We start from the raw sequence: 21,887 nt of genomic DNA on the forward strand, positions 1-21,887 counted from the left end.
CAGAGCATCTGTCTGTCCTTTTCAGGTGTGAAATTATGTTCCATTCAGTGCACTGTCATTACTTAGGAAATGAAGACACCATTAATTTTAGTTCAGTTTGACAAAGGGGATAGCTGTTTATGATATGCTGATACATGCAATTAGTTTTCAATTCAGAGAGATTGCTCACAGGCAGTGTCTATAAATTGATCTGAATGACGGCTCTCTTGGAATAGTACTGCAAAATAAAACATTGCAATGTGTTAAAACTTTAATCTCTTTCTCTTTTTCCACAGATTTCCCTGCGGTGAACTGGGTCATTCAGTTCGATTGTCCAGAGGATGCAAATACATACATTCATAGAGTGGGAAGAACAGCCAGGTACATGTTTAATTATGATTTGCATTTGCGTGTTTGCAACTAGATAGCTGTGTGTGTTGATAATAGGAAGAAAACTAATAACCTGATCAGCTAGGTACAGGTCAGAAGGGACTAAAAGCCATTACCACGTGAAGGCTGTTTGGCAGCTTATGTGAAGTGAATTTGTCTTTGTCAATTCTTCATAAATATAAAAAAAATTATCTTTATAAAAGTTAGCATGAATACGCATAGTTGAATAGTTAAGAGTCTGAACTGTCCTCTCGACCTTAGAAGTGGTCCTGCCAGGCAGCGTGGAAGCTCATTTGTGCTGTACCTGTTCTGTAGATAAATAAGACTGTAATCTCTAGTGCTGGCAATCCATTTTCTTCCAATGTCATTAAATTCATTTGAAAAGGATGCAGTGTTTCTTGTTTTTATTTGGAAAATTTTGATGTCCTTAAGTAGGTTTTCTTCTAAAAATCTTAAATTTTTCAACATTTAATATAATCATGCTCTTAGGGATAGGAATAACTTAAATTATTTGCTTCCTAAAGCAATTTCTTGAAAGAATCATGTGACTAATACCTACTTGTGTGAAAACTCAGTAGATAAAAACTTCAAAAATATACAGACTTCAGAGGGGGCAATACATCTCGGATGATAACTAGTGCTGAAGGTTTGTCATAGCATTTTTTATCAAAAATCATTGAGCAATCATGCTAAATTTTAGTAAAGTCTCGGGTTTGATTTTTGATATATTTAAAAAAAAAATGCCATGACAAACAAGGAGGGGGGGCACCCTGAGTGAGGTGGTGGTGGGGATGGAGAACAAGCCTGCCCCACACTCACCCTGCAGCGGCAGCTCCTGTCCTGCCTGGCTTCCCTTTCTGGGTGCTGCAACCTGGTGCATGGGGTTACAGCGATAATCAGGTTCGGCCTAGCAGCCCCTCCATCATGATGGGGAGTGGGGAACCAGGCCTAACTCCGCAGGGCAGGAGCTTTTACTGAAAGGTGAGTTTATTAAAATCACAGATAAAAGACATATAATGGAGAAATGGTAAAATCACTGTATCTGGGATATTTTTTCCCCACTGTGAAAAATCTACAGACTGTCTTATTAGTTTACATCTTTTTTCTTCTAGAAGAAGGTTACTTGCTTTTGGAAATGCTGGTTATGAACTGAACCATTTGCATTCTTTAAAAAACCTGTTAAATGTTACTTACATTTATACATGCCCTTGCTACTGTTCGTCTCTGGGTGTATATACATTTGGAACTCAGTGCTGCAAAAGCTTGTATTTGTATGTTGGATCTGGTGGTTGTTGGGACTCTGCATGGGAATAAAATATATGCATGCCTGTAACCCAGTTCTTCCTCTCCTTGAACTTGAGTCTGCTGTGGTGTCATTATCCTGTGTTTGTGGCATCACAGTATTGTCATGGAAAAGAAAATGTGGTAAATTTAGCATCATTGTGTAACTGCAGCTTCTAGCAGGACTCCTGAGAGCTTTCTTAGTATTAAGTGTCTTGCCTGAAACATGTCAGGTTTTGTGTGCCCAATTTTTCCCCACTTGTAAGATGGGATGACTTATCTCACACAGGTACTATTGGGAATGCTTCTAAAGCACTCTGGAGACTAAAACATCTGTACTAGTGTAAATATTATTTACATGACTATTAAAAAGGGTAACGGAAATGGGATTTAATTCTAATACCGCTGAGATAACTTTCCAGTCTACAAAGGGAGCCGTTTCAGAGAGCCTCTTTTAAATGAGACTTTTCCTGTGGTCAGGTAGTGGTAGTATGACTAGGGCGTGGCTGAACGTTGGGGATAGAAGGCCTATTTCTGTGTTGAGAGACTGTTCCCTCTGCTATACAGACTGACTACCCCTTGACTTCGCCACACCTTTGTTGGGATCTCCTTTCAGATGAATTTTTCTATTGCCCGTATTTAAGGCTTTGCTGAAGTTTCAAAGGAAGGATGATAACTAGTCTTGCAGATATTTTTGCTGGCAGAGTGGTGATTTGAAGAGAGCAGTTTCCTTCTGTAGGCAGGGGTCTGCGCAATAGGCTTTATGAACCCTATGGGCATACCACCAGGCTCAGGGCACTTACTCCAGGAGCTCCCAGTCCGTAATCTCAGAAGGACGCACCCCTTTACCACCCCGGGACCATCCCCTGCCTCGAGGCACCGAGACGGTTTCAGATCATGGCCGAGAGCCCCATCGGGGTCCCGGCTCCACCACTGGCTCTGAGGCTGCTACCGGCCCCGAGCAGGACGCTTCCAGGGAGCTGGAGGGACAGGAGGGCCTGGTACTGTCTTGAGTGACATTGTTATCCTCGCCAGATGAGGTGGTGGCAGGGTCTTCTTCCTCTGGGCCACCCTCCATAGATAACAGAGTGCACCAAAAGCTGTTGCACAGGGTGGCCCGTAACATGCGGCTACAGGCCGAGGAGGTGGTCGAGGGGGGCCCTCCAGGGTGGCATTACCACTAATTAAAACTATTTAAGCCACTACGAAGACTCCTGCGGTAGACTCCTGTGGTAGACTCCTGCCTCCATTCCCTCTACAGCTAGGGGGGTAGAGAGAAAGCATTTCATCCCGTCTAAGTGGTACAAATACCTATTCAGTCACCCTCAGCTGGGTTCACTGGTCATAGCGGCAATGAATGAGAGAGAAAGACAGGGGCAGCAGGGCCCAACTCCAAAATCTAAAGACTCAAAGAAGCTGGACCTCTTCGGCAGGAAGGTGTACTCCACTGGGGGGCCCCAGCTTTGGATTGTTAACCAGCAAGCAGTCCTCAGCAGATACAACTTTAATTCATGGGACTCCATGATGAAATTTAAGGAGTTGATCCTGGCAGACTATTGAGCGGAGTTTGTAGCCATTGTCGAGGAGGGCAAGGCAGTGGCATGGACCTCTTTACAGGCCTCACTGGATGTGGCAGACTTGGCCACGTGAACTATGTCCTCTGCCATAGCCATGAGGAGGAGCTCATGGCTCCAGGTGTCGGGCCTTCCTCCAGAGGTCCAACAAACAATTCATGACTTGCCCTTTGACGGTAAGTCATGGGGTGGTTTTCAGAGCAGACAGATTCCAAGCTCCATAGCCTAAAGGATTCGTGGGCAAGATTGAAATCGCTGGGTCTGCACACCCCCGCCTCCCAGCGGAAACATTTTAAGCCCTAACCCCCCTCTGTATTTCTACCCTCCCCAGCCTAGACAGGACTTCTTCAAAAAGCGGGGCAGGAATGGTAGGCATAAGCTTGCACATCCACCGCCCAATTAAGGCCAGGGCTCAGCGAGGCTCAGGCTCAGGCTCTAAGCAAGGGTCTTGAAGGCCTGCCTGCTGGTGACGGACCAGTCCACTCACCAGATCCTTCACCCTTTTTTCTAAATAGTCTGTCGCACTTCTATCATGATAATCTACCCAGATAATCTAAGATCACTGGGTCCTTCGTACTCTAGAAGTGGAATATTCTCTCCAATCTTGCTCCTCATGCAGGAGGTTCAAACGCTCCTCGCAACAGGAGCAGTGGAGGAGGTTCCTCAGGAGCTAAGGGGCAAGGGATTCTATTCCCGATATTCCTAATCCCCAAAGCCAAAGGAGGTCTTGGACCCATCCTTGACCTGCGAGGCCTCAACAGATTCATAAAGAAGCTGAGGTTCCGCATGGTCTCCTTGGCTGCCATCTTCCTATCCATGGATCCTGGAGACTGGTATGCCGCCTTCAACATAATGGACACATACTTCCACGTATCTATAATTCCAGCTCACAGATGCTTTCTCAGGTTTGTAGTGAACCACAACCATTACCAGTTTACGGTCCTGCCGTTTGGCTTGTCAGCACCTGCTCGATAAATTGCTTAAAGCTCCTTTTGGACTTATGGCAACTTTTACATGTTCCTGGTCACAGATGCGTCAGTATTGGGGTGGGGAGCTCATCAGGGAGAATTCTGGACCCATGGACTTTGGACACAAAAAGAGCTGTTGCTTCATATCAACATCAAGGAGCTGAGAGCAGTCCGCCTGGCATGCCAGACCTTCCAGTCCTGCTTGCAAGGGAAATGTGTGGCGGTGATCATGTACAATATGACCGCAATGTTTTATATAAACAAACAGGGTGGAGCTTGCTCCTCTCCCCTATGTCAGGAAGCCCTCAAACTGTGGGACTTCTGCATAGCCCACTCAATTCACCTGGAAGCATTCTACCTTCTGGGTTCTCAGAATGAGCTGGTGGACTCTCTCAGCAGCTCCTTCCACAAACACTAGTGGTCCATTTGCCCGGATGTAGCGAACAGCATTTTCCAAAAGTGGGGAGTTCCCCAGATCAACCTGTTCGCCACAAAAAGCAACAGGAAGTGCCTGCAGTTCTGCTCCTTCCAGAATCACAGTCCAGTCTCCCTCGCGGACGCATTCTTCCTCCCTTGGACAGACCACCTGTTGTACGCATTTCCGCCTTTCCCCCTCGTCCACCAGGTTCTGCGCAAGATCCTCAGGGAGAGAGCCTCACAGCTTGGAAGCTTCATTGTTAAACCCAGTAGAACTAATGTGTTCCAAGCCTGTTAAGGAAGTTCTCCTTGGCAGTATGAAACCCTCCACCAAGACCTAACTGGCCAACTGGAAGAGATTCTCAATCTGGTGTTTGCAGGGCCACACCCCTCCAATGCAGGCTCCGATACCTCTCGTCTTTGACTGCCTGCTACACTTAAGGAAGCAGGGCCTGTCGATCTCGTCAATAAGGGTTCATCTAGCCGCCATTTCAGTGTTCCACCCTGGAGTGTCTGGCCGATCAGTCTTCGCCAACCTGATGGTTGGATGGTTTCTTAAAGCTCTTGACAGATTATACCCGCAAGTTAGGCAGCCGGTCCGGGTTTGGGACCTTAGTCTGTTTCTTTCAAGACTAATGGGGGGCCCCCTTCAAGCCCCGAGTGACTTACTCATTACTCTCGGTCCTAGAAGGTGGCATTCCTGGTCGCAGTAACATGAGTTAGAGTGTCCAAGCTTAAGGCCCTAACTTCCGACCCTCCTTACACCATTTTTTATAAGGACAAAGTGCAGCTTAGGCCTCCCCCAACTTTTCCTCCCAAAGGGTCTCTCAGTTTCATGCGAATCAGGACGTTTTTCTCCCAGTCTTTTCCCTAAGCCACATGCTAACAGTTGGGAGCAAAGACTCCACTCCTTGGACATTCAGTGAGCATTGGCCTTTTATATCAAGTGCATGAAGCTGTTTCGTAAGTCAAACCAGTTGTTTGTCGCAGTAGCAGACAGGATGAAGGGCCTCCTGGTGTCTTCTCAAAGAATTTAGTCATGGATTATGTCCTGTATCTGAGCATGTTATGAATTGGCAAAGATACCTGCCCCTGCACTAACGGCAAATTCTACAAGGGCGCAGGCCTCCTCGGTGATACAGCATGTGGCAGAGTGGGGCTTCAATCAGCAGTTCCATGGACTCTCCGACCTTGCTTCCTAGGTAAGGCTTGGGAGTCACCTACTTGGAATCAACATGAGCAGTCACTCGAAGCAGAAAAAACAGTTACCCACCTTTTGTAACTGTTGTTCTTCAAGATGCATTGCTCATGTCCATTCCAAGACCCACCCACCTTCCCCTCTGTCGGAGTTTCCAGCACGAAGGAACTGAAGAGGCGGCAGGTTGGTAGGGACCTATATATAAGTCTAAGTTTTTTTTTTGTCATGGTTCTTTTTAGTAAAAGTCATGGACAGGTCACTGGCAATAAACAAAAATTCACTGAACCCGTGACCTGGCTGTGAGCTATGGGGTTCCCCCTCTGCCCATGGCAACTGGAAGCTGCGGAGGGGGCCCCCCTTCCGCCCATGGTGGCTGGGAGCTACAGGGCGACCATATTTCCCAAAGAGAAAATGGGACACCCCCAGCTGCTTGCCCGAGGCATCTCCTTCCCCAGGCTGTCATCCATCGCTGGAACCCTGAGGAGGGCCCCCTTAGAAGCCTGTCACCTGTCGCTGGAACCTTGCAGAAGGCCACCTGTCTCTGCTGTCGCCGAAACCCTGCCAGGGCCACGCTGGCTGCCAGCTCCAGTCCTGCTGCCCCTGGGGCTGAAGCAGAGAATGTCATGGAGGTTTCTGGAAGTCACGGATTCGTGACTTCCATGACCTCTGTCACATAAACGTAGCCGTACCTATATACACCGCCATGAAGGCATGACTCCAGGGGGCTCCACAGCTGACCCGATGGGTACCGCTAGGGGAAAAACCTTCCAACTGTGCACACGACGCACACATATCTACTTGGAATGGACATGAACAACACATCTCAAAGAACAACAGTTACAAGAAGGTAGGTAACTGTTTTTTCTCATGGCTCCTGTAAAAGATATGTTTGTTGAGCCAGAAATAACAGTCTAGAGAAACATACATATTGGGAATAAACTGGGAAAAAATGTAGAAAATAAATTGTGAATATGCTTTAACTTAAGATACACGCTGTGCACTTTGAATTTCAAATAAGACTGATTAGTAAAAACACTTTTTTTTTTTTACCAACTCTAACTGAGTAGGAGACTTTGGCTGAATTCAGAGGATTGTGTTAGTATGTGAGAAGCCTACGTTGTCTCTAGAAATGTAATAAAAATTGCATTTTAATAGTAATCATTAATGAGGTTAGAGATAATTAGAAAGTTTCATGGGCCATGAGAGTTCATAATTGCAAGGAATGAAAGCAAAATTAAATATCTCGGCTAATTAGGAGCCTGTGTGTCAGCTGTAATTAAAACTGGCTTTCAGGATACTGTTTACTTTTGAAATCCTATTATTTTGTTATAGAAAAATATATTTAAGTCAAGAAGAAAAAACTCTCTGCATCTTTGATCCATAGTAAAATAAAATCACTTCCCACAACTAAAAATAAAAATCAGGAGATATGCAAGAATGCTTTTACTTTATAGTGAGGTTGGTGTATCTTTTTTTCAGTCTGATTAACTTGAAAGCGATTTTATTGTTTCTGTGGATAGGGAGTGCTGCTTTGTATCTAACGTTACTAGAAGATGTTTTGGCTAGTTGCATTTTGTAGATATGTCTTTAAAGTCTGGACAAATAAGTAATTTTTCAAATAATGAAAATACTGTGGAAATATCCTTTATAATGTGACAAAAGGCTTTTCATGAGGCTTTCAGAAATATATGGATTTTAAGATCTGAAGAGCCCTGTGTTTCCTGTGGGTTTTAGTTCAAACAGTCTAAGCAAATACTGTATGAAATATTTGTGGAGGCATTAGAATATCAGGGTTGGAAGGGACCTCAGGAGGTCATCTAGTCCAACCCCCTCCTCAAAGCAGGACCAATTTCCAAACTAAATCATTCCAGCCAGGGCTTTGTCAAGTATGACCTTAAAAATCTCAAAGGAAGGAGATTCCACCACTTTCCTAGGTAACGCGTTCCAGTGTTTCACCACCCACCTAGTGAAAAAGTTTTTTCCTAATATCCAGTCTAAACCTCCCCCACTGCAACTTGAGACCATTACTCCTTGTTCTGTGATCTGCTACCACTGAGAACAGTCTAGATCCATCCTCTTTGGAACCCCGTTTCAGGTAGTTGAAAGCAGCTATCAAATCCCCCCTCATTCTTCTCTTCTGCAGACTAAACAATCCTAGTTCCTTCAGCCTCTCCTCATAAGTCATGTGTTCCAGTCCCCTAATTTTTTTGTCTTCCGCTGGACACTTCCTGATTTTTTTTCCACATCCTTCTTGTAGTGTGGGGCCCAAAACTGGACACAGTACTCCAGATGAGGCCTCACCAACGTCAAATAGAGGGGAATGATCGCATCCCTTGGTCTGCTGGCAGATTTCTTTGTGGAATTAACTCCTCTGGCTGTTAATTTCTTCTGATGTATGCCACGTATGTCCATGGAACCTACATTTGATTTGAAAATGTTTTTTGATCAGGTTTGTGAAACAAAATGCAATGCCACTAGGGGACAGCAGAAGCTAATTTTCATATTTGAAGTTTTACTGTATGGTGTTTTTCTTTCAAAAAATGTAATTTTTACACATTGTGTGGCATGAAGAGGACTTGTAAGTGAAAGAAATCTCATACAAAGGTTACTTAACTGATAAGTAGGATGGTAAGAAAAGGACTGTTTTTTACAGGAACTTTGATTTCATTTTCAAAAATAGTGGGGGGAAAAAGACTGCTTTGTTTTCCAGTTTATTCAGTGTGTGGACATGTTTGTGTTTAGTGCTTAGCATACTATTTAAATAAATCCACTTCTCTACCTCCTTCACCAAAAAAGCCTGTAAAACTCTTACCTAAGTCTGGCTTTTCTGCACCAAGAGTTGTTTTTAAGGCATTAAATGGGAAATGGAGGACAGAGTAGAATAACCCATTCTGTAGGGATTCTAATAGTTTCAGGGGTAAGTCTGGAGCTTCATGTTGCATGTGCACATAATGTAAAATACTTATTTAGGACCTGATCCGTTGCCCCTTGAAATCATTGGGAGTCTTTCTTTTGGCGTCCGTGAGCTTTGGATAAGTCTCAGAGAGAGATTTGGTGTTGATGTCAGTGGCTCTGGAGGAAGCCAACATGCCCTTTGGTGGATATATTTTTTTTGTGTGTGTACTGTATATCAAATAATCTAACTATATATAGTCTGCCTTGGTTTTGTTCACTCTCACTTTGTATCCTGAAAATGTATCTTACATTAAAAATCTCCACTGTCCATTCTCTATTGGACAAGACAATATGATAATGGTAATCAGTTTCGTCCCATTAATTAAAAAGTTTGGAGCTGCTGGTGCCATATGGTTGTTTTTAGGGGAAAATGTTTGGATAATAGTTTCAGGCAGTCAGGAAATATATCCCTCTGGATCATGGTCACTGGGAATCATTGTAATTAAGCCCCTCCCTGTTGTAACATTTTCTGACTAAACACTTAAGGTTTTGGATAACTCAGCAAAGTTTAATTTTTTTCCCCCCTCAAAGTGAAAAATAATTGTCTTTAATCCAGAGATGGGATGTGTGTCTTGGGATCTGAATAACCTGCATAGTCAAATTGTCAAGCTGGCAGCTCCTTGCATAATTAACTATTTATTAGGTTAAAAGCCTGTTTGAAGTGCTTTTATTGATCTACAGTAGTATTTAGTCCATATTTCATATTACATTGCAGTCTTCAATTCATTGTCCTAACTTAAAAAAATATTAAAAAATAGCTGCCAGCAGAGGTCAGAAGAAATGCCCCTCACCACTGCATATTTAACTCACAATTCATATTATTTAACCCTCTTTACAATTGCATGCTGAAGCCCAGCTACAATTCTGACATTGTCCTGCAGTTGCATCCACTTGGACTGTTTCCATTACAATATTTTTCTAATGATGTGGTATGAAGTTCTCACACACTAAAATATAAACTTGGCTATGGTCATAATTACCCACTGACATAATGCCACCCTGGAAAACTATAATAAAGAATAAATAAGCATTTGTTTCAGTACAGTAGAATGGACACCGCTGCTGTGGGAAATAGATTGCGTACTAGCTAGGCTGGAGGCCCCAGTGACCTTTATATTCAATTTATTGATAAGGTTGGTGTAAGCTGTGGCATGCTTTTGTCCATTTTTTTTCCTCCTGACTAACGTGTGTCTGTTCATAAGAAAGAAGACTCTACTGTATAACTAAATAAAGGGGGATTATGATCTAGTGGCAGAAATGAAACCTGGTTGGATGATTCTCCTAACAGGGATGTTAATGTAAAAGGGTACTTCCATGCCTAGAAGAGAGGGAAGAGGATGTGATATGATCTTAAAAAAAAAAAAAATACGTGCCCTCTGCCAGAAAGCTACAACTTGACAAGTAAAGGAGTACTTGTGGCACCTTAGACACTAACCAATTTATTTGAGCATAAGCTTTCGTGAGCTTTTTGCGAATACAGACTAACACGGCTGTTACTCTGAAACTTGACAAGTGTTTGCCAATAAAATTCTTTGGTTAATGATACAAGAACTAAACCACAAAGGAGAAGAGATTGTGAGTATCATGTGGAGACTATCAGGACTGTAGTAGAGTTAGAACAAAAAATGTGTGGACCATATCTTGATGTACTTTAAAACACAGGGTGCAGGGTGTATAGACCCATTGGAAAAGCCCCCTCATCTTCTCAATCTCAATTAGTGAGGAAGAAACTTTCCTCAGTGAGTGTCAGCAGCTGCATGACAGACTTAACAATTGTCTATTTAGTTTAGGTGAGCAGCAAACACCACCAATTTGGTCGACTTAATATACCCTCTCTAAAGAAACACATTTTGAATCATTTGAAAGCTTATTATGTCTACGTTAAGATGAGTTATGATGTCAAGCCATCAAGTGGTGCCATTATCATAGAAATGGGGGTAAACAATGACTCCATCAACTAGTTAAAATGCCCGCTTAGTTTAATGAGTGTGTATTATTTCAAGACATAAAATTGGATTTTTTTATGACCTCAAAGCATCACAGTGATGATGTAAAGGGTAAAACAAAATCTAATAATTTTGTACAGAGGGTATTGAAATGTAATAACTCTGGTGACACTTCTAGTCAACATTATTATCATTATCTTGTTCAGCATGATCTCTGTGTGCGTGGGTTACCACAGTCTTCATTGTATTGGCAGTTTTGGGCAGAGAGAATTGTTCTGACTACAGATGCAGTTGTTTGTGCAGTGAACCCTACTGGTATAAGCACAGAGAAGGTCTTGTGCAAGCTTAGATGCCATTGGGCCCTTGAAGAATATGGGGAGTAGTTGATGATTCACATTTTTCCATCCATGGTGCAATGCTGATTAGCTAACTGGTCTACCTATGTTTGAAGACATCCAAATCTTTGTTCGACAAGATGCTATTTTGACATGCTCTTCAAAACTGTCCTCACATGGTGGGAATTTGCCCTGTGACTTGACCTTTTTGATGGCTAGATTGAGGCACAAGCAATTCAGGTTTCTGGGGGGTCTCCTTTTCTTCCTTGCTGTGATCATACAGCACTGCTACCAACTTCCTTATTGCAAGAATTGTGGTTTATCCAGCACTCTGTCCCAATTTGGCAAGATCTCTGAAGCAGTAAACTCCCTCTGGTTTGATAACATTAAACAGATTTTTTTTCTCCATACCAAATAGGGTTATGTAACACACAGAGTAACAGGCAGCCACAGTGGTGTTCTGTGGCACAGTGCTTCTTATTAGTGGGCCTTCTTCAGGCGCAGGGATAGTGAAAGGCTGGAGTGGCCTGTATGTTGTCATGACTTCCTCTACCCAAGGTGATCAGTCCTAGGATTTCTGTCCACCTTCCCTCTGACGGTTTGTTGACCTGGATGGTGAGGCTTCCTAGGAAGATTGTTTTTACATTAGCAGAGGAGAGAGAATGGAGATGATAAAAATGTATCAGACATGTATAGCAATATGTGAGCTTTAAGAATAGGAAGTGGTAGTGTTTGGCTTGGGGCAGTAAGAGGTATATAAAACTTTTACCTATAGTTATGGGTACAACTCTAGCTCAGGTTGGTATTGACAATTTGTTAGTCTCTAAGGTGCCACAAGAACTCCTGTTCTTTCTATCTGACCATGTGGTCCAGGTGAAAAGAGTTTGATCTCAATCCAGTTCTCAGTGAACAGGGGTCCCTATCATGGACAGTGGCTCTACATTTGGCACTAACTGCCACCACTTGATGGTCATAGCAGAAAAGTTAAAGACTGAGTCTGCCATGGGCAATAATTTATCCCCTCGCACTCAGAGGTGTGGTTCCTCAGGCTCATGGTGTAGGAAAACAGAACTGCTTCTCCACAAGGTTCTTTTGGTGCATAGAGGGCATCCTCTTTCATGAGCACCAAACTCTCAATTAAAAAAAAAAAAGATGGTAGCCAATATAGGATCTTCCTGACTCAGCCATCCCCTTCTGCCCCCTGTTCAGAGGCAGCTTCTTTCTCTATCATGTTTCCAGTTACCATAGAATAGTAAAGGATTAGTGAAGTTCTATGTCACCTTGCTTCTCTGGCTGTTAGTTTCAAGACTCAGTTGATGATGAGTAGATATTCGGGCAAGCAGACTCATCTCATCCGGAATGAGTAACTAAGACAAATGTATACAAAAGTTACATAGATCTGGTTTTTGAAGACTTGCTGCAGCCAAAACAATTCCTTTTTTAAAAATAAAGATTAATAGTATCTTGTTGTGTATAAGGAAACTATCATAAAATCACAATACTAAAGTGAGACCTACTCTGGGCCCTTCAGATAATCTCAAAATGATGTAAACATAAGCATCATTTACCAGTTGGTACACAAATCAAGTAAATTAATTTTATTTTTTAAGAATGCCCTAGGTTTTAGTTGAAAATTCTGTGTACAAAGCAGCTGTGTTGAAGGAGTGTTGCTTAACAAATACCTCCATTGGTAAAACACTAATATTTGGTCTGATGATCCAAAACAACTGTTTGGTTTTTGGTAAGGGTGTACAGATTGGAAGCAGCAGGCTACATGAATCAGAAAAGGATGCTGTTTCTTTTCTTTAGAGAAGTACTAGTGGTGACCTGGAGGAGGCTTTTTAAAAATTGGGGTTGACATTTTCTTTGCTGCTTCATGATGTATGTTTATTTTCTTATTTATCTACCTTAATGTCAGGAATGCTTTCCTCTGGCTTTGCTGGAGGACTTTGTAAGGATAGGTATTGTGATAGTTTGTACCGGTAGCTGAAGATCTACAGATAGGTTCCCCTCCCCCCCGCAAATGTTGGAGTTAAATAGACATTAATGGGAAAACGGAGTTTTAAACAGTTTGAGAAAAGAAAGGGTATTTGGTCAATTGGGCCAGTTTTTAACCTCTTGTGAAGTCATTTCAGCAGGAAGCTATTTTCCGTAGTGTCTTCTGAGGTCTAGAATACACAAATTTCTAGCATAAAAAAACAAACAGAAAAAACTTTTCCTGAGAGAGAAACTTTCAGGCCACCTTTATACATCATAAAAAAAAAAAAAAAAGCACAAGCTCCATTTTTGAATTTACAGGGGACTTTTTAAGTGTAGTGATGGTGCAGACCAGTAATCTTCTAACAACATGTCTGTTGTCATTTGAGGAGAAAATAGCTAATCTCTTCTTGGGAAGCAAGTCTATATTTGTCTAAATAAAGCTCCTTTACTATTGGCTTGTCTTTGCAGCTAAACCACCATGAAAAATCTAAACAGATGCAAAATCTTCCAGATGGTGTTTCAAATCATTTAGTTTTCAGTTTTCCCAAACCTTTGACTCTTTTTTTTTTGTTTTCATGTTTTGCAATGAGGAGGCACAGCAGCAGTGCCTGCCTGTCTGTTTTTCAGTTACTTCACAGTTTTTGGGCTAGTTTAACTCCAATCTGCAATATAAGACAGTCCATTCAGGCTTTTCAAAAGCCAATAGAAATATTTTGCGTGTAACTAAACTTAATTAGGTGTAAAGAAGTATGGGGAATTGCTTAAGTGAATGATTAGAACCTAGCAATAGTCACCAGATCTCTTTTAATCCCTTTGAATGTCTCAAGCCCCCCCGATGCTGAGAAATATTTTTAATATTGCTTTTCTTCCTAGTAATAGCAAGTAAACAAAACAAAACCAACCAAACAAGCAAAAACCAAAAAAAAAAAAAATTTCACTTGAAGACCTTTCTTCATATTCTTGGCCTAACTTAATGTGATTTTCTTTTCTTAGCTTTAATACTATTTCCCTGCCTAAAGGCTCTATAAGATTAAATTAAAACTTTGAAATAATCATAATCTTTGGAGACCAAGTTTTAACGCTTGCTTTTAATAACATTTCCACAGTGTGCTTTTCACCTTCTATATATTTTTAGTTTGTGGAAAGGCAACTTATTCATTATACAGCGTTTTTGGCACTGCTGTTGTTTGTAGCTTAAAAGTTATTATATACAAAAAACTGCATTAAAACATTACTTTTGAAAAGTCAAGAACTCAAAAGTTAGGAAATGTAAGAATTAAGGTAGTCTGTGCAATTTTTTTATATCTTTGTCCCCTAGATTAAAGAGCCGTCTACCATCAGAAATCTCTTTCCCATATAGGTACTTGTAGACTGTGATCAAATCATCTTTTAACCTTCTCTTGGATAAATTTACTAGATTGACCTTCGTAAGTCTACTATAAGGCGTATTTTCCTGATATGAAATAATTTGTATAACTCTCTTTCTGTGTCCTTTCCATTTTTTGTTATACATATTTTGAAGTCAAGATGGCAGAACTGGACACAGTTTTCTAGTAATGTTCTCACCACTGCTGCTCCTACTGGATTATACAGCTAAGGATCATGTTCTCCCTCTTAACTACAACATTGCATTGGGAGCGCATGTTCAGTTGATGGATAAACAGCTGAACTTGAGCCATGACTTTGAAATTAACCATGATATACATGTCCTTTTCAGAATCACTGTTTTCTAGGATACAGTCTCTTATCTTCTAAGCATGACCTACATTCTTTGTTCATAGATGTATGACCTTGTATTTGGCTATTAATATGCTGCTTGTTCAAATGGTCCCACCTTACCAAGCAATCTTGGTCAGTCTGTATAAATGACCTATCCCCATCATTTTGTCATCTGCAACCTTAACCAGCAATGATTTTCAGTTTTCTTCCAGATCATTGATACAGATATTGAATAAGTCTTGAGACAAGAACAGATTCCAGAACCCCACTAGAAACACCAACCATTGGGTGTTGCTAATTTAAAAACTGTTTTGAGATCTTTCAGTTAACCAATTTTAATTCATTTGATATGGCCTGCATTGATTTTGCATAGTGCTAATTTTGTTATCAGAAAGCAATTTGGGATGAAGTCAGATGCATTACAGAAGTCTAAATATATTATGCCAACAGTTACTTTTGTCAAATCAAACTTGTAATCTCAACAAAAAAGGATATCAAGCTTGTCTGACAAGATCAGTTTTCTGTAAGCATGTTGACTGGCATTAATTATGCTACTATCCTTCGAGTCCCAAGTTGATCTTTCTGTGATTTTTTTTTTTTTTTTTTTTTTTTTTGGTCTGGGATCAGTGTGAGGCTAACTAGCCTATAGTTTCCTGGGACATCTTGTTTGCTACCCCTTCTATTTCAGAGGCCTTCTCCCCTACCTCAGCTTTCAGTCCCTTTCCACCACCTTCTGTTCCTCACCCTTCTGCATTCCAGCCCAGCTGGTTCTACCTCTTCCTGCTTGCTGCTGGGGCGCACTCAGAGCGCCAGAATGTCTCCCAGTTCAGTTGCTACACCCAATGCTGCAGCATCCTGTGGCTGCTAAGGGTATTTGCGTGGAAAATCCTCTACCCCTACTGTCCTTGGTTGGATTATATGCACTACAGGCTGAATCTTCTGACGATTTAGCTTCCAGACTCTAATAAATCTCTACTGAGCAGACGCAAACAAATTTCCAGAGGGCTAAATTTGGATGAATTTTCACAGGAATGGCAAATGACCCGTCCCTTACAACAGAGCTGCAACCTGAAAACGTCAAGTCTCTACTCCAAAGCATAGGGGCATTAGAGCATCTCAATGAACCTGTTGTAAGAATTTAAAATGGGCAAAACAACCTATTTTCCCCACATCTCATTTTCTTCCATTTTTGCTGAAATTTTCCCCAAATTTTCAGCCTGAGGCAGATATCCAGCATAGAAAATCTGTCCAAGCAAATAAAGTTTTGAAAAAATTATAAGCAACTGAACACAGCATGTTATAGTGGAAAGCACTGGCCAACCTTAACTATAGTAATTGCTACTTGTGTTACTTATAATACTGTTTGCTTTTGGATATTAAAGTTTTTAAAGTCTTTTTTTGGGGATGCAGTATTTACTAAATAAAATATTGTATGTGCTTTCTTCTGAGAAATATGGGCCCTCCACATCCCGTCTCAAGACTAATTAATGATTTTCATATGATCTTTTTAGTGAGTCTGGGGATGTCCATTCGTACCCACTTGGCCACAAATTTAAATGCTATCCTAGAAAAAGTTTTCCTTGAGTCCTCTTTATTTACTCTAGCACTCCTGTCTTTTTGACTCTAAGCCAGTCATATATCTCAACTACCAGAGCCACTTCTAGATTAGAATTGAATGGGTCCCACTCCACCATATATTTATGTACCAGCCGCCTCTCTCCCTCTCACTATCTACTTCTCTTTCACCATCAGCTTTACTGCCTGATGCTCCATGGCTATTGGCCTGAGCCCACAAAGCTTCCTTCCAGAAGCTGGCTCAACCAGTTCTACTCACCCCACCTCCATTCTCTAGCCAACATCGGACTTCCCCTTTCACCACTGTTGGAGTCCTCATAACTAAGAATTCCACATATCACCTGTCCATGTTCCAGTCTTCTTTTCCTATACATTTTCTCACTCAAAAGACAGAGTCCCTTCACCCCATATACCTGCTTTCCTTAATTGCCCATCCTCTTTTGGGCCCTTTGGAGAATAGGGGGCCAAGGTATTCCAGAGAATGAGTCTGAGGAGAGGGGTCTTTGAAAGGGAGAGATACTGGGGAAAAGAATTCATAGAGGAGAGTGAATATGTTTGAAGAGAGACCCAATAGTGAAACCCAGTAGAGAATGTGATGGGGTGAGAGGAAGAATGAGGAATTGATGGGAGAGAGGAAGAAAAGTATATATGAAGATGAGGAAGGGGAAAGGAGAGACAGATGTTGGAACAGAAGAAGTGGTAAGAGTGAGGTAGAGGGAAAACTAGTGCACAGTATAGGAAAAAATAGAGGGCAAACCAGCTACTCAACAATAGATGAAGAAATACTCCAGTATAGAAGGAGAATAAAAATAAGGCAAAGGAAAATAAAAAAGATAACACAAGATAGGTGGTATAGGTGATAAATGTTTTGTGATGAAGAGGTGATAATGTTTTGATAAACCTGTCAGTTGAGAAATATTATAATAAAATAAAATTTTTTGAGAAGGACAGGAATGAATGGGCTGCTGCTGGTGGCAGCAGTTTACTTATTGGCTTACGGTAGCTAATTACTTAGACATCCCTGTGAGTAGCTCCACTCCTCTGGTTCTGCTTCATACAATGGCTTTGTTTTCCATCTTATTTGTCGATCACTCATTGTTTTTCTTTGTTGACCCCTGTTTACTAGCATTCATGGGATTCTGTCCCAGTTCAATACATTTCTGAAATAAAGCTGTAATGGGTTGTCCTTACCGCCATAGCGGCCCTTTGTGCTTAGAGGTGGTATTGCAAGCTTGTCTCTGGAGCTATCTAATGGCCACTTCCTTGGCCCTGTGATGGCCTAACTCTCTGCATCTTCCGTGGCCTGGCCCTCTGACCATCTCACATAAAATTCAGCCCCCTTCTGGGGTAAAAAAAGGTCCAGTTAAGAGTCCAAACAATTCTGTCCCTCTTGGGCTGCACTGAAGCTCTCCATACCTTCTATGTTACTTCCTCCTGGCAGGCTTCCTTGAGCATCTCCCTCATCCCTGTAGGCCTTACCTCAGGGCTTCCCACACAGGAGCCTAATCTGCTCCTGCGGAGTTCCTCTCCTGCTTCTTACACTGCTTCCCTTCCGCAGAGACCGGCACATTCACTTAGTGATTGCCCTGCTGCTTGTGGGGCCTATTTCAGGGCTTCCTCCTCATGAGCCTACCCTGCTCCCTGTGGGTCTTTTCCAGTTTGGCTTTTTCAGGTCCTTCCAGAGAGGGAACTCCTCTGGCTCTTCTCTCTGGGGTCTCCTCACTCTGAGGGGAGCTCTGTTTAAGTGGTCTTTTCCTGATCCTCTCGTGGCTGGGGTCACTATCTTAAGTTGCCATATCAGCATCTGCTGTGGGCTAGCTGGTAGGTGCAGACAAGGCTGAGCCTGGCTTTCCTTACACTGTCACAGGCTGGCTGGTCCTTTAATTAGACTAACGTGTATTTAGTAGGGGATCTTATACAGGGATTTTCCCAGTAATCTGCACCCTTGTTGCACTGTAGATACTATGTTCAGTCTGTAAACTTCTTTGTCACAGTTGAATTAAATAGGTTTAATGTTTGTTTCAGTGAAGGTAGATTTGGAAAATAGAGGCGCTAGTTAATCATTATATCTCTCTTAGTGGGATTTGTAAGCACACTGTTTGTTTATTACAGTGATAGTTATTTCTTTCTCCACCTACCCCCATCCCTCCAATTAGTTATAAGATAGGAAGCTACACAGGCTTACTCCAGGGAGGAAGTCAACAAGTAGGAGACATTAAGAATGAAGTGTAGGAGTTCTGAGCTTTCTACCAAACATAAATCTGGGTAATTGCCAAATTGACTGCATCCCAAACACCTATTAAATATACTGAAGAGAGAATCCTAGACCCAGTTTTCATACTGACAATCAATCTCTGCTTTCATTGTTTGGCATCTAGAATCTCTCAGTTCATTACTGTTTTCAGGCTTTTCTTTCAATTATGCTTTGATGAATTGTCTAAATAGTCTTTCTTTGAGCGAGCAAATTAAAACACCTGTTTGGAAACAAGTTAGAGCAAGGGTCTTAATCCTTCCCCACTACTAGTCTCTTTCAGTAAGAATGAGATACTTTTGGAGCACACACAAGTGTGATCCCGTCACGATCATATGTCACAACTCTGGGGTTAACTGCATCTCTGCCCCATCCATGGTCTCCTCAAGGGCGCCCCTTTAAGTCTCAAGCTTTCACAGTCACCTCTCTGTGGCTGGGACCTGCATCATTTTCTCTTCAGACCAGAGATTTAGGTTTCTTGCAGTTCCCTTGCAACTCACTGTGCTAATCCGAGCAGGTCTGACTTTAGGCCAGGGCCTGCAATTCTGCTGTCTCCCAAGGGTTATGACAGCGTTTACCAGTGACCAGCCATCGTTCACAAAGCACAGTACTTTTACTTGAGGCAAAAGAAGTACAGAGAAAACATACATAAACCAACCAACAGTCTACACATGTGCTGAGCTTACTAGGTGTCGCCCATCTTCCATATGGAGACCATAGTAGGTTTCCAGTCCTTCAGGCCTTTCAAGTAGTTGTGAATTAATGTTATGAATGATCAATGACTAAAAGCTGAAACAAATAACCGGATCCTATAACGTACGTTTCACTAAAAGGTTTAGCTTTGATAACCACAAAAATCCATCATGTGCAGAGAGGTATGGCTTAGTGACATAAATCTCTGTCTGGAAGCCAAGCTCCCCTGGGTTCCGTCCGTAGTTTTACCACTAACTCCATCTGTGATGTTGGCAATGTCTCCTGTTTGTCTCCTGTTTGCCTGTGTTTTCCCATTGTAAAATGAGGATAGTTGCCTGCTACTTGGGGCTGTTGTGAGGATCAAGGTTTGTTAAACTTGCTGTATGCGATTCCTTTTGAATAGTTTTTTTTTTTAAAACCCTTTAATCAAAGATCCTTGCTTTTTTTTCTTCTTTTGATCAGGTACAAAGAAGGTGGTGAAGCTTTGTTAGTACTGCTTCCCTCTGAAGAAAAAGGCATGGTTCACCAACTGTCGCAGAGAAAAGTACCTGTCAATGAAATCAAGTAAGTTACCAAAGCTTAGTGAGTGATTTCAGTCCTCTTTGACAGAGGTAGTATATGAAGATTCTGTGACAGTCTTGCTTTATTAAGATACCATTAAACTGCATGTTTTACCTGCAGTTGGATAAAGAAAGGAGAGCTTGCATTTTCCATGTCTTTAATTTGATTTCTGTGAATGATTCAGTGCACCAACGCACATTTTCCTTATTTTCCTTATAACATCATCTGTTTTATACCTTTACATATACAAACCAAATTAGTATTTATGCCTGCTTGGAGCTCACTGCCCAGCTATGCAGCCTTTGTCTAAAATTATAGTGAGTTGGTATATGTATAATCTGGAAATAACTTTTGGCTACACTGCAGCTTTCTGTTACCCAGTTCTGACAAAGTGTGGAACTTAAAATGGTGACTCAGTAAAGCTCAGAAGTCCTTGTAAATTAATATGATCTTTATTCTCAAAAAAAAAAAAAAGCAGTTGCTGATCGCAACAATACTTTACCACAGAAAAAGTTGGTATATATAATTTCTTGCACAGGATTTTTATCAAAGTTTTGTTGCCCAGTCAGACTTAATCACTATACTGAGAGTGTCTGATTTTTGATAGGAAGGTCCTCAGAGCAGGGTCATCATTTATTGTACAGTGCTGCTTAAACAGATGGCATACAGTAATGTCATCTGGATCTAGAACCTCTTGAGTTAAATAGTGAAGTTTGTCAAAAGACCATTTTTCCCTACTAGTTGAAGCATATCTAACTGTGCTATTCAGAAGCCTGGGAGGTACAGATGCCTGGGACTAGGAGGTGGGGAATAGAGGTAGATGGAAAAGAAAAGCAATGCAAAGACTAAATCATCAAACTATTAATAGCTTGAATGAAAACAGAAAAGCAAAGCACTTCGTAGGGTGGCTGACACACTCCTTACAAGGTATAATGGAGACTGCTGTAACAAAGCAGTTGTGGCTTATCTCATTAAGTCCAGATCTTGGGATACTTTTAAATCACTTAATCTCAATATTCTTTAGTTTTGCCCATCTATAAAATGGATACAATAGTGAAATACTTTACTGGTACCTCTCAGGGGTATTGGGTCTTTTTTAAGCTTTGAAAAATGCTATGAGATCTACTTGGGAAGGGTGCTATCTTGGAATAAAATATTAGTACAGTACAGTACATTTCTTTCTCTGGTTCTGAGTTCATTCTCTACATTTTATAAATTGAAGTGTTTTAATGTTAATTTTGGCTTTACATTTAAAAAAATCTTTTCTGTCTCAACAATCTGCTCTCTGGCTAAAGGGTCTGAGTTCCTGTTTGCCTTGCTTGCATTATTTATTTAAGGAGATTGATCTTCATGATTTTAGTTAAACCTTGTTCACAGTAATGATAGCTTTATGCATTTTAAAATAATACAGAGGGAATGAAAAAGTACTCCTGGGAACTTAATATGGGCTTCTTAATGCCTTTTCTAAAGGTAAAATAATTTTCCTTCTTTTTTATTAGAATCAACCCTGAAAAGCTTGTAGATGTCCAAAAGAAGATGCAGGCTTTTTTAGCTCAAGATCAAGAGTTAAAGGAGAGGGCTCAAAGGGTAAGTTGTCTATAACACAGCCCTGTGAAGACATATTTGTTAAATAGAACTACTGTTACAATAACTGCCTTGCCAACTGTTGCGAAGGCAAATGTACTTGGAACTGCTAAATATGATCATTTTTAAATCTAAAAAATTAGATACCACTGGAAAATAATGATCTTGTTTTAGGAGTTGTGACAAGTATCTTAATCTTCTCTTTGTTGTCTTCTTTTCCACAATGGAGATGGGATTACACACATTCTTCTTTAATTAACTGACAATTTTTTGATTGAAGGACCATAGACATATTTCTAGTTCTTCCTACTATTGCTTTTCTTCCGGGAGCTGATATAGAGCATGTTAAAAAATACTAATTGGTTATCAAAGTTTAAAAAAAAAACAAAACAAAAAAACCTTATTGAACTGGCAAATATGACTGTTGAGCTTAAATAATTTGCCCAGAAAACGTAGTCTTCAAATCAATATAATTTTGAAA

The 21,887-nt window shown here is 41.2% G+C and overlaps 1 protein-coding gene across 1 annotated transcript in view; it reads left to right on the forward strand.

Moving 5' to 3' along the window:
* The window catches only part of DDX10 (DEAD-box helicase 10), a 323,849-nt gene that overhangs the window by 26,988 nt on the left and 274,974 nt on the right, over positions 1-21,887 (forward strand). Inside the window, exons 9-11 of the mRNA XM_084613019.1 lie at positions 276-360; positions 19,724-19,825; positions 21,322-21,409. Coding sequence (XP_084469145.1) covers positions 276-360; positions 19,724-19,825; positions 21,322-21,409 — 275 coding nt within the window. The remainder of the gene's footprint in view (positions 1-275; positions 361-19,723; positions 19,826-21,321; positions 21,410-21,887) is intronic.

The sequence above is a fragment of the Lepidochelys olivacea genome, assembly GCF_965140295.1.
Source record: "Lepidochelys olivacea isolate rLepOli2 genome assembly, chromosome: 1".
Classification (NCBI taxonomy): Eukaryota; Metazoa; Chordata; order Testudines; family Cheloniidae; genus Lepidochelys; species Lepidochelys olivacea.